Source organism: Dermacentor albipictus, chromosome 2, assembly GCF_038994185.2.
Source record: "Dermacentor albipictus isolate Rhodes 1998 colony chromosome 2, USDA_Dalb.pri_finalv2, whole genome shotgun sequence".
NCBI lineage: Eukaryota > Metazoa > Arthropoda > Arachnida > Ixodida > Ixodidae > Dermacentor > Dermacentor albipictus.
This window is the reverse complement of record NC_091822.1, coordinates 45201205-45221001: the sequence shown is the minus strand read 5'-3', so window position 1 is coordinate 45221001 and position 19797 is coordinate 45201205. Positions and strand designations below refer to the sequence as shown.

General features: G+C 48.0%; 1 protein-coding gene across 2 annotated transcripts in view; it reads left to right on the top strand.

Annotated features, from left to right (window-relative positions):
* The first annotated feature begins 6981 nt into the window (after positions 1 to 6981).
* LOC135917369 (N-arachidonyl glycine receptor-like) overlaps positions 6982 to 19797 on the top strand; it is a 298674-nt gene continuing 285858 nt past the window's right edge. For both annotated transcript variants that reach the window (XM_070533585.1, XM_070533584.1), the window contains exon 1: positions 6982 to 8012. In XM_070533585.1, the coding sequence (XP_070389686.1) occupies positions 7215 to 8012 (798 nt within the window). In that variant the 5' untranslated portion in view covers positions 6982 to 7214. The remainder of the gene's footprint in view (positions 8013 to 19797) is intronic.

Here is a 19797-nt window from a genome sequence, read left to right as displayed (position 1 = left end):
CGATGATTGGCGATCGGCGGTTCGCCATACATTGGTCCTGCGAACCTGCTGAGGTGGCTGAAGAAGCTCTGGTTGGGCCCAGACTGTGGCATGTGGGCGCTGGCTGTACTGTTGCGTCGGCATTGCAGACACTGGAGGGCGGACAGTGTCAGCATAGCTTTATGCGCTTGTCCCGAAGCGTGGTTCGGAGCCTAGTCCGAGAAGCGCAAGGCTTGTCGGAGTTATTGGCGGACAACTTCAGCAGCGGAGGCGACTGTGAACTTCTTGGGCGTCACTGTTTGTTTTGCAATTGCAATGTTTTCTAGCACAATCTCCCTTATCAATTGGCGCACAGAATTTTTGTCGGTGGTCGCCACTACTGTCTCCAGCAGACTATTCGCCAGCGTTCCGGTCATAATGCTGGTGACATTGTTGAAGCCCCCGTTCGATCGCTGTGGCCTCCCTAATAAATTCTTCCACTGTTGTCGGTGGGTCGCGTGCTAGGCCAGCAAGGAGCTGTTCCTTGACACCACCCATGAGAAGACTCAGGTTCTTTGGCTCGGTCATGTTGGGATTTGCCAGACGAAAGAAATGTGCCAAGTCTTCGGCAAACATCGCGACACATCATGTCCAAATGCTGTTATTTGACATTTGGATAACCGACTCAAGAGGGCGTTGTGCGTTATCCCGTCAATTTGTATTTTCGAAGGTCTCAAGCAACCAACGGCAAAACTCATCCCAGTCTGGCAAGTTTTTCTCGCTGTTTACGAACCATGCCCTTGCGTTCCCTTCGAGGGCGAAGTACACGTACGAGAACTTCTGCTCTGGACGCCAGTGATTGGAGTTGGTCACGCGTTCATAATAGTCCATCCAGTCTTCATCATCTTCATGCGTGCCGCCGTGAAAGGTCACGTTGATTCGAAGGTTATGAAGCATCAGCTGTGTCGGGCTTGCCAACGCCATTCCTTGGGCAGAGGTGGCCATTGAGAGGGCTGGCCTTTGCAGGATACCGTATTCTGGGCTCAGACCTTGCAGGCGGCGGCTTGGGCGTTCCGCAGGCGTCTTGAAGCAGGGGTGACTTACTGGGCTGGATATAGGGCTGGTCAAGGAAGTTCTGATCATGACGCAGCGAGTGCAGCACTCAGCACCTCGATGAATGTCGCGGTCCACTGAGAGTGGGAGCTTTAGCTGCGAGATGATGTCCTGTCGCACTCTACCGGCGCACCCGAGAATAGGAAATGCAGCCTTCTCCTATTGTGCCCGCCCGCACTGTCGAGCCGATCGTCTTTGTCGACAGCATCTTGGCTTGATGCAGACAGGGGGGTGCCAATATTATACATATATATATATATATATATATATATATATATATATATATATATATATATATATATATATATATATATATTAAGTAGGGTCACAGCCTCCCAGTTGTATAATTTCACAAATATATCTGTTATTGCGCAGGTTAGGAATTTGGTAGGATAGTGTTTGGTTTCCGTATGTGGCCCTGAATAACGGTGCAAATTTAATCTCATTTGTATAATTGTTTACTTCCTAGCTATAGGTATATTATAATGCGCTTATTCGCGATAAAACAATCGCGAGAAATTAGCTTATATATTCTTCCACATACTTAATGTACTTCGAATATATTGGTAGAAACATCCTGAATATTCGACATATGTACCCATCACCATACTTGTCGTCCAGTTATAGGCTACTCTATCACGTTATTTTCTGTTGAGTGCCTGCACTATATCCACTGTTTTGAAATGCAGAGCTGCCCAATATTTTTTACAGTGACAAGACCAGCGTATATCCTACAGCTTTGCGAACCAATAACAACTTCGCCCCTCTACCACATTTTGGAGATCAGAAAGAGTAGGCGAACCGCACGTTGATATCTTTAGGGCTTCGCACTACTGAGAGTAAGCGAACAGGCTGACCATGGCTGTCTCAATCAAATATGTACAGACAACTAATGACAGGTCGACAAATCTCTTTTTCTCGCACGAAATATTACGTGCTTTGTTTGTCTTGTCAGTCAGCCCGAGTTACCGGTGATCGTTCATACAAGCTATTCTCACGTACAATATGCAGTAAAGGAAAAAGAAACAAGACATAATTGTTTGTGTGACAGAACTGAACTGCTACGCTAAGTCCAAATACAGAAAAATAAGTGTTGAGTGAGAGGTAAACAACGGTCGCTTTGCACATGGTGAAAAGCATAAACAACTGAGGTGACAGCTGGCATGACTGCAAGAGTACTTAAAACGAAGTAATTAAACTCAATGGTTCACGTGGCAAAATATGTATCCGATTAATAGGCAGGTTGTAGTGTGGACTGTGGATTCATGCTGACCACTTGGGGATTTTTGACGCACCTCAATGAGCGGGACATGAGCGCCTTCGCATTTCGCCCCACTGTCAATGCGTCTGCCGAGGCAAGGATTTGATCCCGCGACCTTGTGCTTAGGAGCGCAACAGCATAGTCGCTAAGCTACTTCAAACCCAAAATAATTTGCCCAATGGTCAAAGTGTGATCCGAGACGGCGGTAAATCAGACTGTTCGGCCATTAAGCACACTTCATAGTAACTGTTATTGTTAGAATGGGGGAACGGAAGGTAGAAAGAACGAAGTAGGCAGAGAGAGGAAGAGGAACGAACTCGCGATCACAGCCCGCGTTTCGGCGACTTCAGACAAACACATACCCATACCCAAAATACATTAGCAAAATCAGAGGGGGCAGGGAAAGCGACAAATGTAGGCTCTGTTCAGAAACAGCAACACTCACACACATAATGTGGGAATGCACCTCGCTCCCGTTCTCTCATCCCCCCGTCAGCAGCGAGACTGACTGGACAGCCTGGCTCAGTTCCGGGGACGTCGACCGACAACTTGAACTGGTAGACTGGTCGGAAAAGGCCAAGCAGGCCCAGGGCCTTACTTGAGCCCTAACCCTCTGCCACGTCCCTCTTTACCCTTCCCCCTTTCAATAAAGTTTATCACCACCAGCCGGTCGCTATATACCACTGCAGATTATCACATCACAGGCTCACTTGAGCACCATTTGAGTCTACAGCCACTTGTGCAGGCCTGTTCTCCTTAAAAATTGTAGCAGTGCCTTCGTAACTCTCCGCTGCGATAACTGATGGGGTCAGCATTCCAAAATGTCTTGTTCCAAAATTTATCTTTGATGAACTAGATAAATTGGGAAGGATGATCTCTGTATACTACAGCCAGGACATTCACAAAGAACGTATTGAAATGCCTCCGCTTGACCACAGTCTTCACAGAAGGCTTTGTCAGCGATTCCGATGCCAAGAGCAAAATAATTTGCAGAAGCCACTCCTAGCCATATCCGAAAACTGGACTAGCCATAGCCGATCCTACCCATAGTCGACAACTGAACAACTGGACTCGGCCAACCTCGCGTCGGCAGAGTCCAGTTGCGATGCGAAGGTGGAGCGTTGAGTGCAGGTGGGGAAACTATTTGTTTTGAAAACTTCCTGTGCTCCACGTAGGGGTTTCGATATCTCGTGCTAGCATTCGAAGTTTTCTAGTGACATCTAGCCTTCATACGGTATCATCTCATCTTCGCTGCTTTGAAGAGCTGGCTGTGCCGTGTTATCGGCGTGCTGGTTACCGATGACGCTGCAGTGGCTTGAGGGCCAGTTAAATGGGGGAAGCCAGCGCAATATAAAGAACCAGTGAAACGTGTCAATTTTATTCACGAGAATCGTTTGTTCTGTGCACTGCTTTTCTGATGTGTCATAGAATCCAACCGAGGGCTTTACACACCCACAGAGTACAGAGGAGAACTCGGACATTAATGCGCCGACGCATGTACTAAGAACGAAGGAGACCGGCTCTGGAGTAGCGTCAAGCGAAGCAAGATCCTCTTCGACACGCTGCGAAGCGTGGTTTAGTGCACGAACGCGTTATGAGAAGCGACGACGAATGGTTTGCCCAGAAAGGCGAAGCGGGGCATAATCGATAAGCCCTGAAGTGTGGCTCTGAACGCGAGTGAACGCTCACTTCTAAACACGTAAACACGTGGCGACGATACCCTGTGATGAGACGAATGCGGAACTAGGCCACCTCATTTGCGTGTTCTCACTGTTACAGTCGCACGCATTTATGACGAAGTTTTTGGGGTTTCCTAAATCGTTGATTCTACGCGTCGCTTCATTGCAACAGTTGCGCACCACACATCTCGAAATTTATTCGCGAGCTAATTATTCTTTTGTTACGCAGCTCATTTTGTTGTAGGCATTCGTTGTAGAAGCACTTACTCGATGAAACACCGATGCATGACGAGTTCGGTTCGCTGTGTACCTTGTGCGATAGACTACTTTCTCTAAGGCGTATTCCTGGTGTCCGAGCGCCACACGTTTATTGAGCAAGACATTTCCGGGTGAAAGCGTATCGACCTTCAGCGTGTTTTCCATATTTGCAAATGGTTCATCGCACTCAACGCCCCTCGCAAACGCAAGAAAAGCTACACTTAGACCGATTCCCAGACTGCGTGGGGTCTTTCAAGATGTGGACATAAAAGCACACAAGACCAGGATACGTTCAGGATAGTGCATGGAGCAGCGAAATACGTTGTTTGTTTTCACTGGCGTCACAATCTTTACTATGATCTGGCCGCCAAAGCACGTGCAGCTTTATACTCGATTATCGAAATGAATTGTCCATAATATCTCAAGCGGCGCCGGTCAACCTGTGTCGTTCTCACTTCAGATAGTTTTAAATTCAGCTGGAGAACAAGAGCTTCGCTTCTACAGCGAGAAAAGGTAAAAACCCGCGAGCTTGGTTCGCGTCCAAGTCGTTATCGTCATTCGCCCTTCTTGGCAAACGCTCCCACCTAATGCCAGTTTGGCTCCCGAGTGCCTTAAAGGGTTTTTCTTTAGCAACACCATCCAACTTTTTCTACTACTAATGCTGAAATGTTGAGCTGGGCCTCGACGTTAATTCTTGCTGTTGCCAGCGTCACACTTGAACTCTTTAAAAATCTGTGCTTTTTAATGGTTCCAGAAGCCGCAAAAGTGTGTGCGCTCATGTCAGGCGCTTATCATTCACGGAAGGAGGAAGCTAGGAAGTCTATTAGGAGCCTAAAATGATCCTGTCTTTGTTTCTCGCATTATATATTGTGAGCTATTATATTATAGCTATTGCATTTTTATTATATTGCAACATTGCGGGACATCATAGCTAGCCCAACCGATGCCTCTTCAATGACTTAGAACTCCGCGCAAGTTAGACACTAAGTATTGTGCGCGAAGATAACATAGTCGCTTGTACTTACGGCACACCTCTGACGTTCCGTATAGCTGAGGAGCTGGAATCGAGTGCGCAGTTGTGGCCAGGTCGACGTCTCTGTTTAGGAACTGTCTGAACGCGGCTAAATACCGATAATGATTCATTGTGGCAGGCGCTGCATGACACGTGATGCGCAGAAAAAAAAAAGAGGTACTCTCACAGTAGTTGAAATTTTCAGGGAAGGAAAGACAGCTTACAGCACAAACGATTCGGACGCCGTGAGCACGTAGGCAAAAGAAACCACTATTGCTTTGTGCCAAAGTTAAAGCATTATTACCAGCTGAATGGAACAGTATGTGCTACCACGTCTAATGAATCACTGGAAACATTACAGGAAACAGAGACAACCGGGACAATCTGCAACTTTACGGGACACACAATGTGGATTCTGCACGTTACGTGAGCATCGAATCGCAGGCAATCAAGTGCAAGCCGTTTGATAGGTGCATGCACGTAGTGCACTAACATTGGACATTTTTATGACACCGCGGCATGTCCCGCAACAACCGACCCTACAAATGACGTAGTTTCGTCGCTGGTGCTGGATGGCAACGAGGGGCTAACGTTAATTGCGCAAGTTGGAAAGAGTATCAAATGTTTAATTACCATTGCAGTTTATCACTCTAGTTCGTACGCAGCAATTACACAGCTTAAGATAACAGCGATTGGTTTATGCAAATTTCATTCCAAATCCCAGGGCTAGCTCTAGCTGCACCATTTTCGGTATTAAAGGCTCGGCTACGTGCACTAGCGTCCCAAACGTTATTTTACTCGAAAAGTCTTCCCTGCACCGTGCTCCATTGAGCTCTGTGGAATGCCAATGCATTTGTAGCACATTTTGTCGGCATAAATTCAAGCATGCTTTAAGCTGTGAGCAGTCTTGCTTTTTCCATTGTAAGATGCAGCGTATACTAAATCAGAGAAAAGCTAGAAAATAGCGCATCGGGATTTGTACCGCAATCATCTGTGTTTCACGAGGTAATCTAGTCAAGAGGCGGCATTAGTTTATGGAACACGCGTTGTTTTGAAACTCTGTCAATTCTAAAACAACACGCTGGTATTCAAGCAGCAATAAATATTATTTGGTATGGTTGGCTAGCCAGCAATGTCGGGTTAGCTTGCAGGGCTTCTTGCGTAATTCGAACGATGTTAATCAAGCGCAGCACCAGCTGCACTATACCTTCGCACCGGAAATCAGTTACGCAATTTGCGTCCGCTCGTCGATCATAGACACGTGGCCACTAACGGTTGTACTATGCATACAAGCCCACGCTAGCCGTCGATTCACAACGCAGCCAACAGGAAGAGTCGGTTCGACGCTTCTATTGTTCTCGTAACTCAACCATCGGTAGCGGAAGCGCGCTTTTGTCGTCGAACGAGCACCCCGTCGAGCAGCCTCCAAACCGCGCACGCAACAAGTGGGAACGCGACTAATGCAGCAATAGATCGCGCACCAACTCGATGAGCCGAGGCGACCCTCTATTACCCACGACGGGCAGAAGAGCAACACAGAGAGAGAAGGAAGAGAGCGCAGGAACTGATGCCGGCCTTACCACCGCAACCGCGTCCAACCGTAGCACCGGCCGCTGAGCGTTTAGCGCAAAAGCGAGGCGAACGGGGGCGGCTGCGAAGTAGGCGGGCGAGCAGTCGAAGCTCGCGCGTGTGCCGCTCCAGCGCTGCTCGGCAGCGGCGTGCAGCGCTTAGCTCGCCGGGCTGCCCGCCAGAGCAGTCACGGCTGCCGTCGGAGAACGGGGCCAGCGAGCCGAACACGCGGCTCCCTCGAAGCGCGGGCGAGGGCAGTCCGCGGCGCTCCCTTCGTCGCTCGCCGGCGGCGCGCGAGGCGGTGTGCCGGCGGCCCGCGCCGTCCGCCGCCCGACCTCAGTCGCCGTCGCGGACAGCGGACGGCATGCGGAGCGCGGCCGGCACCGGCGGCAGCTCCAACGCTAGCGCGGGGCTCGTCACTCGGAGCTACGACGTCTGGTTCAATGTCGACGCGGCGACGACTTCGGCGAGCGCCGAGACAGCTGCGGCCGTCGACGGACCGTCGCCCGTGCACCTTCTCTGCACCAGCCTCGGGGCCACTGTCGGACTCGTGCTCAACGCGTACATCCTCGTCGTGCTCTTGTGGCAGCGCCAGTTTCGCACGGCCAACAGCCTGCTCCTTCTGCACCTGGCGTTCGTCGACAGCGTGTTCTGCCTGCTGGTGCTCGGGTCGAACGCCGTGTTCGGCGGGCTCTCCGCCCCGGCGGACGTGATCGACGCCTCCGGTGCGTGCTACGTGCAGGGCGTCCTGTGGGCCGTCGTGCCCGCCGTGGCGGTGTGGACGCTGTGCGGCCTCAGCTGCGATCGGTACGCGGCCATCGCGACGCCGCTCCACTACTCGCGCCTGGTGAACACGCGGCGGACGTGCGCGTTCCTCGGCGTGTCCTGGATCGTCGTCGCGGGTGCGGCCGTGCCGCCCCTGGTGGGAGTGTGTCCCTACTCGTACGGTCCATCGCGATGCGTTTGCGTGGCAGCGTGTGCAGGCAGCGGCCAGGACGTGCTAGCCGGGACCGCGAGTTCGTCGCCTGTGGGACTGGGATACGCGCTCAGCTACGTGTGGCTGGCGCTCGTCTTCCCCGCGTCGCTCATCGCCGCCAGCAACCTGCAGGTGATGCTCATCGCGCGGACGCACAGGCATCGCATCGTGGCCGCCATCTACGAGGTCAGTTAGTGCGCCTTCCCTTGAGAGCTTCGCCAACTTTGTGGCAGCGAGATTTTCTTCTGCGTACCCGTAACGCATTCACTGGGTAGTTTTGGAACTGTTAGAATTTTAGGCTCAAGATTAATGCATACAGCGTTCATGCCTGTCTAAGGGCACGCTCAGGTTTTGAACTTTAGGGCATATCTCTACCTCAGCAATGTCATCAGACATTTCATCTAGCATCCAGGGCGTCGACATAAAGTGTATGTATTGCTTTACTTCAGAGGGAAAAAATGATGAGACATCCCAATCACATTGAATGCTTGTTCGTATTTGCGACTGTAAAACGTACAGGGAAACACTATGCATACGAATTAGAGTGAGCTGACATGTATTAAAAATCATAAAATACTACTTCGCATGATGCAGTAAAGGGTGTGAAATACCATGCGACCCACATTACGTGACTTGAATACTGTGGTAGGGTTTCGCTCATAGCCTGCTGATATGACTATGTGCAAGTTATAGGAGCACATGCACTGAATTAACGGCTATCTAAATTAGGTATGTGAAAGGCTGATACTGAGCGAATTGGTTTATTTTTATTACTTGACGGCATAAATGACAGTTTGGGAGTTGTGTTCCGTTCGTGGTTGTTGAGCACCATGACAACGCGCAACAGCGCGAGACCATACTCCGGGCGTACACTGTCCTCAGTAGCCCTATGCTATTCGACTGTCGTGTTGTTGAGGCGCATTGCAAATCAGATTCTCTGATACAGCTTGATTACCGCAACAACACTGCTCCACGCTGAGTCGTTATTGCGTGTATTCGTGACTGCAAGGCTTCGTTCATTTTGATGCCTAACGAAAAGAAATATACTTTTACTTTTGTAGAGCATCAGACTTGTTCATATGATGTTTCAAGGGAATCTCCCGAAAGTTATTACGTAGCGTCAAGCATCCGGTAAGGGTATTAAATATCTTTAACGGATTATTGCGCAAAAGCTTTCGCACGCGTCAGCAACGTGGCTGAAACTGGATAGAGCACAGCCGTGTGCGCCTCTTCCTAAACTCGGTTGGTGATACAGTCACGATACGAGGAACAAACCTAAACTGCGGTGAATTATATTTTCTGGAGGATAGCTTGACAATTTCTGTCTCACCCAACTAATAAAGAATAATTCTCGGTGGTTTCCAAAGAGTTCCCTTTATGTAACACCCCCTGAATTGGGGGCCTTTAAGGAAATAAACTGAACTGAATCCTAGCTAGAGTGACTTTACCGAAAAGAAATTGTGTAGTACACCCATACGGGCGAATTTAGTACTTTGGCGCATATGAGACTTAGAACGGGTGCGGCTGAGGTTTTTCGACACCCTCTCCATAGCAGAGGGGAATATCGCACATACAAGGTGCATCAGACTGCACAGAGTAAACCCTTCACAGCAATTCAGACCTCCGGCCGGACTGCACCTACGCGAAGCGTCTCTTCTGTGTGTGTTGTGGCTGGGAGTTGTCTTCACGAAAGCTTATTCAGCGCTAATTGGAATGGCTGATAGTCCTGATTGTGATGTTTGCAGATGCGGGGAGAACACTTACCACTTATTGTGCCGTTGTCTTCCATTTCAAGCACAAAGAGAATCTTTGTCCAACACACTGAGGGAACTAGATGATCGTCCTCCGAGTGAACAGACAGTACTAGAGCACCTTCCTCACCGATCATCGGCTGAGGAGGTAGTGAAGTCACTTTTATGCTTTCTGAGAACGTCTGGTTTGCAAGAGCAGCTTTGACTCAATGACTGCCCATGCACGTCTCTCTACCGTCTCTCTCTCTTCCCCTTTCTCCCTTGGCCCAGCGTAGGGTAGCCAACCTGACTCTTGACTGGTTAACATTCCTGCCTTCCTTATCTCTCTCTCTCTCTCGACTTCCGACTCTTTGTAGCCGGAAATAATTATGAGTTATAACTATGAGTTATTAAGCGATGGCGTCGTAAGTAAGCCTATTTCCGGCGTTACCAAGCACGATGTGCTTATTGAGGACAATTTCGTATAGATTATTTTTACTTCGGAAAGCAAGCGTATAGTAAATTAGCAAAACGTAGCAGTCATTAGCAAAATAGCGCATGCCACGTGTAAGAATGAATTGCGCGAATGAGAGATGATGTGAGAAAAAGGAAAGGCAACGTTGGGGAATAAAAATAACAGGCTTAATAATGTTTCTGTGCCCTTATGCCGACGTCTTATAAATCTGCGCCAGTAAGATGTGGCGCTGGTGGCCATTGTATGCACCTAGACTCAAATTTGAAAACTCTTCACATTGATCAAAACTAATCTCCATTAGTCTGTTGTTTAATAATCAGTACAACAGAACCAGGAACGATACTTGGAAAGATGAATAGCTTCAGACATTAAAATCAGTTTGACACCTTGTACGGCGACGGGAGACGACGACGAAGTTCGAAGGCGGCTTGTGGGCTTTTATGAGTCCGTCTTTTTCGAAGCTTCCGAGCCTTTTTTGGTCACCTAGTGGTGTAAATTTGATATCATCGGATCCGTGAAGAAGAGAAGATTCAGCGGATCCTGATTTTGAGGTGGGCCACCCCTTTTTTGGACTTCATTCGAACTTTTGTGCTCATGCCACGCTGGCCGAGAGCTAGCGTCTGGTAGACCTAGCGTGGCATGGCAGCAATGCACGTTGAAGGGGACATGCTCCCGGCGGAGGACTTTACTGAAGACCTGGGATGGCGGACAGTGTCCAACCGAAAACCTAGAACTACGACGAGGCATGGATTGGGTGATGGCGGTTCGCCAAGTGAGATGCCTGAACGACGGGGCGCAGGTGAACGGCGCGGAGGCTCGGCAGTCAAGAATCGCATTGTGAAGGCGTCGCGCATGCCACCGATGCCACAAGAACACATCAAAATAGTCATTCGCCCACGGGGTGGACTGAATTTGGAGAAAGTTAGCTCTACAGCGGTGGGCAAGGCAATCGTAGAGGCGGCAGGCCTCGGTATTGAACAGGTTCGGGAAGATGTTATTTGCCCGAACTTTATGCAAAATATCTTGGTGGCTAGTACGCCAGAAAGGAGCAACGCTGAACGATATGTGAGACTCAAGTCAATCAGAGTGGCAGACAAAGATTTTGAAGTCAGTGCGTACGAGACGGCCCCACACACTACGTGTAAGGGGGTCATTCGCAATGTAGACATTATGGATGGCCCCACGACACTTGAGCGGAACATTGTTAACGATCGCAATCCGCTGGCTATGGCGGTCAAACGAATCAAAAACACAGGATCCGTCATCATTGTTTTCGACGGGTTTCGACGAAATTTCGTCAGATATGGGCCAACTCTGGTACGGTGCTTCCTGTATCGAAAGCAGTTGGATGTATGTTATGTGTGTGGCAAGCTTGGACATCGGGCGGATGTCTGCCCAGCGCCCGATTGTTTTGAATGCCGAGGATGCGGGACTCGGAACCCTGAAGAGGATCACAACTGTGTGCCTTGTTGCAAGCTTTGTGGTGGACGACACCTGACCGCGGATAAACAATGTAGACAACGATACCAGCTTCCCTACGTCGTGCGTGTTCGACGACAGGAGAGAGCCAGGGCGGAGCTAACGGCGGAACAGGAGGCAGCCGAGATGGTGCAGCTGGTGAGCGCCCGCCAACGCTCTAAGGGACGCTCGCGCTCTAGGAGCCGCTCCAGGTCGAGGCAGCGGCCATCTTCTGGGACTCGTACGACCAGGAGCCGATCCGTTTCTATGGAGGCGCGGGTGCGCTTTCCTGCAGCTGGTGGCGGCGGCGGCGCAGCTGGGAGCCAGACCACCTGGGCTGACAAGGTCAAGGGTGGCATCAGCGCCGGCCGAGCGCGCGAGCAGCGCCAGGAGCATGTGGATGGTAATAAGGATAGGGATAGGATTGCGCAATTGGAGAGAGAGAATCGTAGTTTAAAAGCAGCCATTGACGGGCTTATCAAAGAGATAGCTGAACTTAGGAACGGCTCACCTTCCGGTAACAGCGATAGCTTAAGACAGACTAGGAAACATGATGACTCGGTTGAGGTACCCAGGTCTGTGGAGGTCGCGGAACAGAACTAGGCGGACGAAGAGACGCCTGCTCCGAAAAAGAGGGCCTTATCCTCGACCGTACGGATTCAGGGCAAAGTCGGTTCCGAGCTTAAAGCAATGATGGCGACATTGCAAGATAGTGTATATCAGATCATTAGTAGACTGGAGCGGATAGAAGAACAGGAAAATATCACGGATCAGAGATTAGGCAAAATTGAAATATATCTAAACGAGACAGTGGTCCCTGTTATGGAGCGGGAGTGCACTCGGCCGCTAGCCCAGCAGGGTAAGTCGCCGAGTGGACTTGAGCTCAAAACTAGTTCACCAAATTTCCGTGGTCAAGATGGCTCTATTAAATAGTTCATTTAGTATTTGGCAGTGGAATTGTAGGGGGTTCAATCATAAGAAGGCGTCTCTGCAGCAGTTTGTTAGAACGCATGGTGTCAAGCCTCAAGTTATCATGTTACAGGAAACACTGACGTCTAACGTGACCTTAACGAATTTCAAAACGGAAGTTAAGGATAATGAACAGGGCAGAGGACTCGCTACTCTCATTAATAGGAGGTTGGCGTATATTAGACATGATCTTCACATGGCAGATTGCAAGATTGAATATATTATGGTGGAAGTAATCTTAGGTCGGCAAAGATCATGTCAGAGGAGCGTTTACCTGCTAAACCTGTACAGTAGCCCCCGGGACACGAAGCAGAGTTTCAAATCTCTCTTGACCAAGGCAACCAATCTGGCTAAGGATGCACCGTTGCTTATTGGAGGGGACTTCAATGCACCATATCATGTGTGGAAGTATGCTTATAGCACTATTAAGGGGGAGAGACTATGGCAGCAGGCACTAGACTTGAATTTAACTCTGATTACAGACCCCTCGTATCCCACCAGATGTGGCACGTCGACATGTAGAGATTCGACACCTGATCTCACTTTTGTTCGGGGGGTGGTGGATTCGTCCTGGTCCAATTCTAATATAGATTTTGGTAGCGATCATTACATACTTATGATTACTTTGGTAGTGGCTAATAAAAAGGAGCGCACATTCAGGATGGTTGACTGGGATGCATTTAGGAAAAGAAGAGAGCAGAGAATCGATGATGAGGGAAATGAGTTGGCCTTGGAACAGTGGACTAGTCAGCTTAAAAGTGACGTTGAGGCGTCCACTAAAGAGGTTAAGACCGATATTGACACGGAACACATGGATAGTCGCCTGGCACATTTGTTGGAAGCAAAGCAGTCGATGTTAGCGCGATGGAAGGGTCAGAGATTAAATAGAAGGCTTAGAAAGCGTATAGCAGTGGTTAATCAGGAAATTGAAGACCATTGTCGGGTACTGTGCAAGCCGCAATGGGATGAAGTGTGCAATTCTATTGATGGTCGCATTAAGAGGGGAGGCGCCTGGAGTTTGCTCAGACATTTACTAGATGAGACAAACACTAAGTCTAATCAGAGGACTGTGATAGGTAAGCTGGTCCATCAGGCGTGTCGGGACTCCACGGAGCAGGAGTTGCTAAAGGATTTGGCTCAGAGATACCTTCCGTTGGAGACCTGGCACGATACACCTGATGTGGTTTTGGAATATAGTGGAGACGAAAATGCAGCTATGGACGCGGAATTTACTGAAAGTGATATAAGGATGGCGCTGCAGAATCTTAATGGTCGATCGGCATCAGGGCCGGATGGCATTACGAATAAAATGCTGCGGAATTTAGACGATGGGTCAATTGAGTTCCTTACGCGGCAGATCAATTGCCTATGGAAGGAAGGCTCTTTCCCGGAAGAGTGGAAACTGGCAGCTACTGTTCTGATACCCAAACCGGGGAAGGCCATAGGGCTTAAAAATCTCAGACCCATTTCCCTGACGTCGTGTTTTGGAAAAGTCGCTGAGCATGCCATTTTAAATAGGCTAACGCGTTATGTTGAGGGCAATGGGGTCTTTCCGCACTCGATGATAGGATTTCGGCCCGGCCTCTCGACTCAGGATGCTATGATCAGGATTAAGCATCAGATCCTTGACCGGCGAACAAGGGATACTAAGGCACTAATTGGACTTGATGTGGAAAAAGCTTTCGATAAAATCCGACATTCTTTCATTATACGGGTGCTATCGGACTTGAATTTGGGGCAGCGGCTTTTCAATTTTGTCAAGGCTTTCCTTACGGATAGAAAGACATGTCTCAGGTTTGGGGAGATAAAATCGGAAGTCGTTAAATTGGGTTGCTGTGGTACTCCGCAGGGATCCGTACTCTCGCCTATGTTATTCAATCTGGCGATGTCGAAGTTGGCTAATAGACTGGACACTGTCCAGGATATTGGCTATTCTATCTACGCGGATGACATTACTATGACATTACATTACAGTGTCGGTGGTAGTGATGGAGAGCTTGAGGCTAGGCTGCAGCAGGTGGTAACGCTTACGGAGGAGTATCTGGGTCTCATGGGGCTCAAGTGCTCCTCTAAAAAGTCGGAGTTGTTGATCTTCAAATCTAAGAAGCTAGGTCGTAGGCCGAGGGGTTGGGTACCGGACGTTGAGCCTTGCATTAGAATTCATACTAGGGAAGGGTCGGTGATACCCAAAGTTGAAGCAATCAGGGTCCTGGGTTTTGTACTTGAAGCGAACGGATCGAACATTAGAACCATCCAGCGTATTACCAAGAAAACGGAGGAGGCCATAAGACTTATAAGAAGGATCTCTAATAGGCATAGGGGTTTAGGAGAAGAAGGTGCAATGCGCTTAGTTCACGCATTTATTATGTGTCATTTCTCGTATGTGGCAGCTATGCTAAATTGGAATAGGGGGGAGAAAAATAAATTGGATGCATTAATCAGAAAAGCCATCAAGGCTGCGCTTGGTCTGCCTATGACTACGTCAAACGATATGTTGTTACGACTGGGTTTGCATAATACTTTAGATGAAATTGCTGAGGCTCAACGTTCCGCACAGAGGGAGCGGTTGCTAGGTACACCGCCGGGTAGGTATATATTAGAGTCAATTGAAGAATCGGTGGCTGTGTCGCACGATAGGGTGCCCCTACACGAGTTGAACGTGAACCTTAGGGCAAATAGCATGGTTCGTCCATTTCCGCGGAATGTGCACCCCGTGCACAATGTAGGGAGGCGGGTCGCGAGAGCTAGGGCTTTGTTACGAGAGGCAAAGGATCAGGAGGAGGAGTCTGCGTTTGTTGACGCCGCATGGATTAATGGTAAAAATGCTTATTCGGTGGTGGTAGTAGATGACAAAGGGAGCGTTAGAAATGCTGCTTCCATTTATACCAAAGATCCAGGGGTTGCTGAACAGGTGGCTATTGCTCTAGCACTAATTGATTCTAGAAGAGTTTTGGTGTTTAGCGACTCGCGATCCGCGATTACAGCCTTCTCGAGAGGACTTGTTGCGGAACCGGCTAACAGACTGCTGCAGGGTAGGGATATCACTTCGCATACCGTTACTTGGTTCCCGGCGCACATGGGGACAGTGGAGGGAGCCCCGCGTAACCTCAACGAGGTGGCGCACAGGGAGGCACGAGGATTAGTGTGCCGTGTACTCCCTGAAGGGGCTGGATCTCCCGCTCCTGAGTACAGGGACCAACTGTTAACCTACAACGAAATCACCAAGCACTATTACTTAGGGCGCAGGGCGTTCCCGTTGCCACATCCTAAATTAAATAGGCCGCAGGCGGTTACATTAAGGCTACTGCAGACACGGACGTACCCTAACCCTGTCATCATGAATAAAATTAATCCGGACTGCGGGGTTTCAGTCTATTGTAGTAAGTGTGGGGGTTTGCTCGATTTACAACACATGCTGTGGCGCTGCTTGGCGTTGGCCGGTGATGGTTCTCGAGGTGAACAGTGGTGGCAGCGAATGCTGCACAGTGAAGTGCTGGCGGACCAGCTCAGGGCTGTCCAGAGGGCCCGTGTGATAGCAGAGGGGCTCGGCCTCTCTGTACCGACGTGGGAGGGGCCCGCATCAGTCCCAGACTGATCCCTCAGGACCTCAATAAAGTTCTTCATACCATACCATACCTTGTACGGCATTATAAAGTGCTTGACTACAAAGCAAAAGACTCATAAAGCGTAATTTAACTGACCAACTTGCCAAAATTACTAAAACACAAATCCTCAATAAATTTCTCCATGAGCTTGTGCAACAACACATTAGTGAAACGCCAGTTTCACATGTGCGTTAACATGGAAAATTACAAATAGCACACACAAGGCAAGGCTCTATGAGACACAATTTGTGCAAACTTTGGAACAATTGCTGTGTTTTTTCATAAACTTATTCGAGGAAATGAGGGCTTTCATTTGACCATATGTGTTTTCTTCTTGCTACCCCGCAAAGTGATTAGTGATTGAAACAGATAGATACGGTATAACCATATTTTAGGTTGTGCAGAATTTTTTTAAAAATCTCATGCTGCTGACAGCGTAATTCTAGTCCTTGAGCTCTATTATTCAGAGAGGCTGACATTACTTGTCCGCAGACACCCAAACACAAGAACGGTTAGTTCACGAACGATCACTGATGAAGTTTTTATTTGATTACTATAGAGCAAATTTTGAAAATTTGAATTGTAGCAGGTGATCCTGCAAGGCATATCTACTTCGAAGGAATCTTGAGGATCGCATGGGTTTCGAGATATGCGCCATCAAAGTAACGGTAAAAAATGCACTATTCCTTCACTTGCTTTTTTACCAAAACGTTATTCCGTGCATTGAATCACCAAAGTAACTGGAATGCCTATGTATCTCGTAGCAAAGTTTACCAATGAAATTCTCGAAACAGGTGGCATTTGCGAATATTTGTTCTAAGTGAATGCGCCTTGTAAGCTCACCGGCTACAATTCGCAAACTAGAATGTGCCATGAAGTAATCGGTTAGAAGTTATTTAGAGAATATTTCTTATTACTTGAATGCGTCTTTCGATTTCTCGTGAAAGTAATGTCCGCCTCCTTGAATAACCCAGCACAAGTACTACAATTATGCTATCTGTGAATGGAAATTAAACAAGAAATTCTGTGAAACTAAGAAATTATCGCTTTGTATATGTACGAAGACCTAGGATGGAAAAATAAAGAACAATAAGTGTTTATCTTGGCAAAGAACACTGCGAATCCGCTATCGCATTTACATTTGTTCGGTTCCCGCTTCTGTTGCCTTAGCGCCTACGCCGTTGACGTTACTCCATGCATAAAGCGCTCGCTGAGTTTGTCGTCTTTGCGGCACGTTTGGTTGCTTTCGGTTGCACGCACTCGGTGGTAGCGGCGATGCCACGTAGTGCAGAAGCTGTTCACTCAAAGCTTTTCACACGTGAGTAAATTGACCCACGGCCGTAAAAATATTTATAAAGCTATCAGTTATCAATACGTTCATGTGTTAATAGTATGAGATTCGTTCAGCTTTACATTGGTGGAGGCATATTGGAGTGTCTGTTGTGGTGGAAGGTGTACATGGAGACGAAATATTTTATATAGATCCGTTTGTGCTCGAGGGAGGGGGGGAATATAATTGTCCCTTTGTGATAATGGCGAATAAATATTTTCAACATTGGTATGACTTCATTTCTTGCATGGCCATTGAACTGCCTTGCATGTACAGCGATTCTTGATGGTTGACAGATGCAGCGTCGCAGACAACATTCAATGAAACCAAGGTTCGTTCTCAAAGCTGCGTTTTCAGAATGAATTGAATTGCCTTTATATCCATAAACGTACAATTTAACGGGGATTTAAGGAAAATGTTCACAGCAACATTATGGGCCTTAAAACCCTGCCTGCAGGCAGCAATAGCAGGCACAGGCACTGAATCAGGACCGCCAGCACAAACATCACAATACAATACAATGTTGGCATCAACTTGTGCCGGCAAAAATGAAAATTTAAATATAAGAAGAAACACCACGAAAGATCGAGCAATCCACAGTTTACACAATCCGGGTTGCACATTCCGATCAAAACTGGGTAGCGGTAGTTCTAGTAACTCTTTTCTTACCACCGTACAAGTGTTCAGGATACGTAGTTGTTGACGGTGAAAGCGGGGATAAATTTTCGAATGGGATTAAACGACCAGCCCTGAAGCCGTTCATTCTCTAATCTTCCTTCAAATTTTAATTATTAGACTCATTGCTATCAGTTGAACTGATTCTCACTGTACATTTGGTAATACAATGTTATCATACGTTAAAAGCACGAGAACCTCACGGGATAGCACATTTGCTGTATCTCGATCGTGGCATTAGTATTGCGTAAAAGTTCTTTCAATTCAAATCGCTCATTATACCCTAACTTCTAATAGAACTGACATAAGCGCACTGGCATACCACGTAAAAGCAATGTTCGCATAAGCTTCTTTCTAGGGTAAAGGAACACGTAATACAACCACTTTTTTCTGCACCATTGATGGTGCGCTTCGGATAAACCCAGCCGAGTTGCCGACTAAGCGTAAGGTGATATTAACCACTACAGGAAAAGGATTCCATCAGGCCATGACGCCACTATGATGTTGACGACTGCGGCCCGGGGTGTACATGTTTCACAGTTTGCGTGTTCGGTCACTCGTTACTATAGCAACAGTAAAAAGCGCTTATGAAAAACTTCCTGCCTTCCCGATATGACAAGGCGTGCTGTTGTAGTTGTTAGCCGCACCAGGGAAACGAAATATGCGCAAAATTCAGCGGGCAGTTACTTGGGCTGCCATTATATCGCTTTCATTGTAAAGTTCACCCTAGGGGCTGGTATACTTGAACGAAATACTACAGCATTAGCGTAATAACATAACGCATTTTTCGGCCAAGTATTTGAGCGTACGTAAACGCATAGGCCTCGCGCAGAAGACGGGGTCAAATCTCAAGCATCTCACGAGTTTTGAACTCCATTCTTACGTGCTTAGGCACCAAGCCAAAACTTGACCGGGATAAATGTCGCTCCCATCGAGTTTTTCTTTTTCCGTTTCAGAGCTCACTAGTGCGCATGGTCCACCCACACAAGCGCGTAAACACGCACATGCACATCTCTTGGATGGGAAATTTAGCTATGTTTCTTTTTAAATATTCTTCTAGGTAACCGTAAATTGTACTGATATCTTGAATCTGTGATGGTGTACTGAATTCTGTTGTTTTAGAGAAGCGGAAACACTACAATAACGCTACTCTAATTACATATTACATTTATACTGGTTTTCCCGATCGCAACTCCTACCACTGTACCTGCCCTTCCTGTTATAATCTCACGAGGGGTTGACAGAATGTAAAGTAAATAAATAAATAAATTCTGCGTTGAAATATATACCAATATGTGTGCTATGCGGTGAGACGGTACCCTCACTTTCTTAAGCGTTTCTTAACATAGCCGGCAAAAAAAGAACAAAAAATGGCTGTGGCTTAGCTAAGGTTAAGCCCAGGATGCGAAGCATACTAGCCTTTATTTTAGTTGTTGAACCGCTGTTTAGCCTGGTGAACTGCTGTTGCTTGGCTATATTTCGTTAGGCTAGACAAAGAAACATCTCATGCAGGCGAGCGCACGAGCTGAGACCCAGCTATGTAGTTACGCGGCCGCAAGCGAGCGCACGGTTGAGCCTCCGCTTTTGCAGCTGTTATGACGTCATACGGTAGCTACGCGGCCGCACGCGGCGCAGCAAGGAAGAGCGTGGTTGTGCGGCTAGTATGCTTCGCATAATAAACAAACCGCAGTATTTTCCACTTCGATGTTTTCACCGCGAAGCGGCGAGA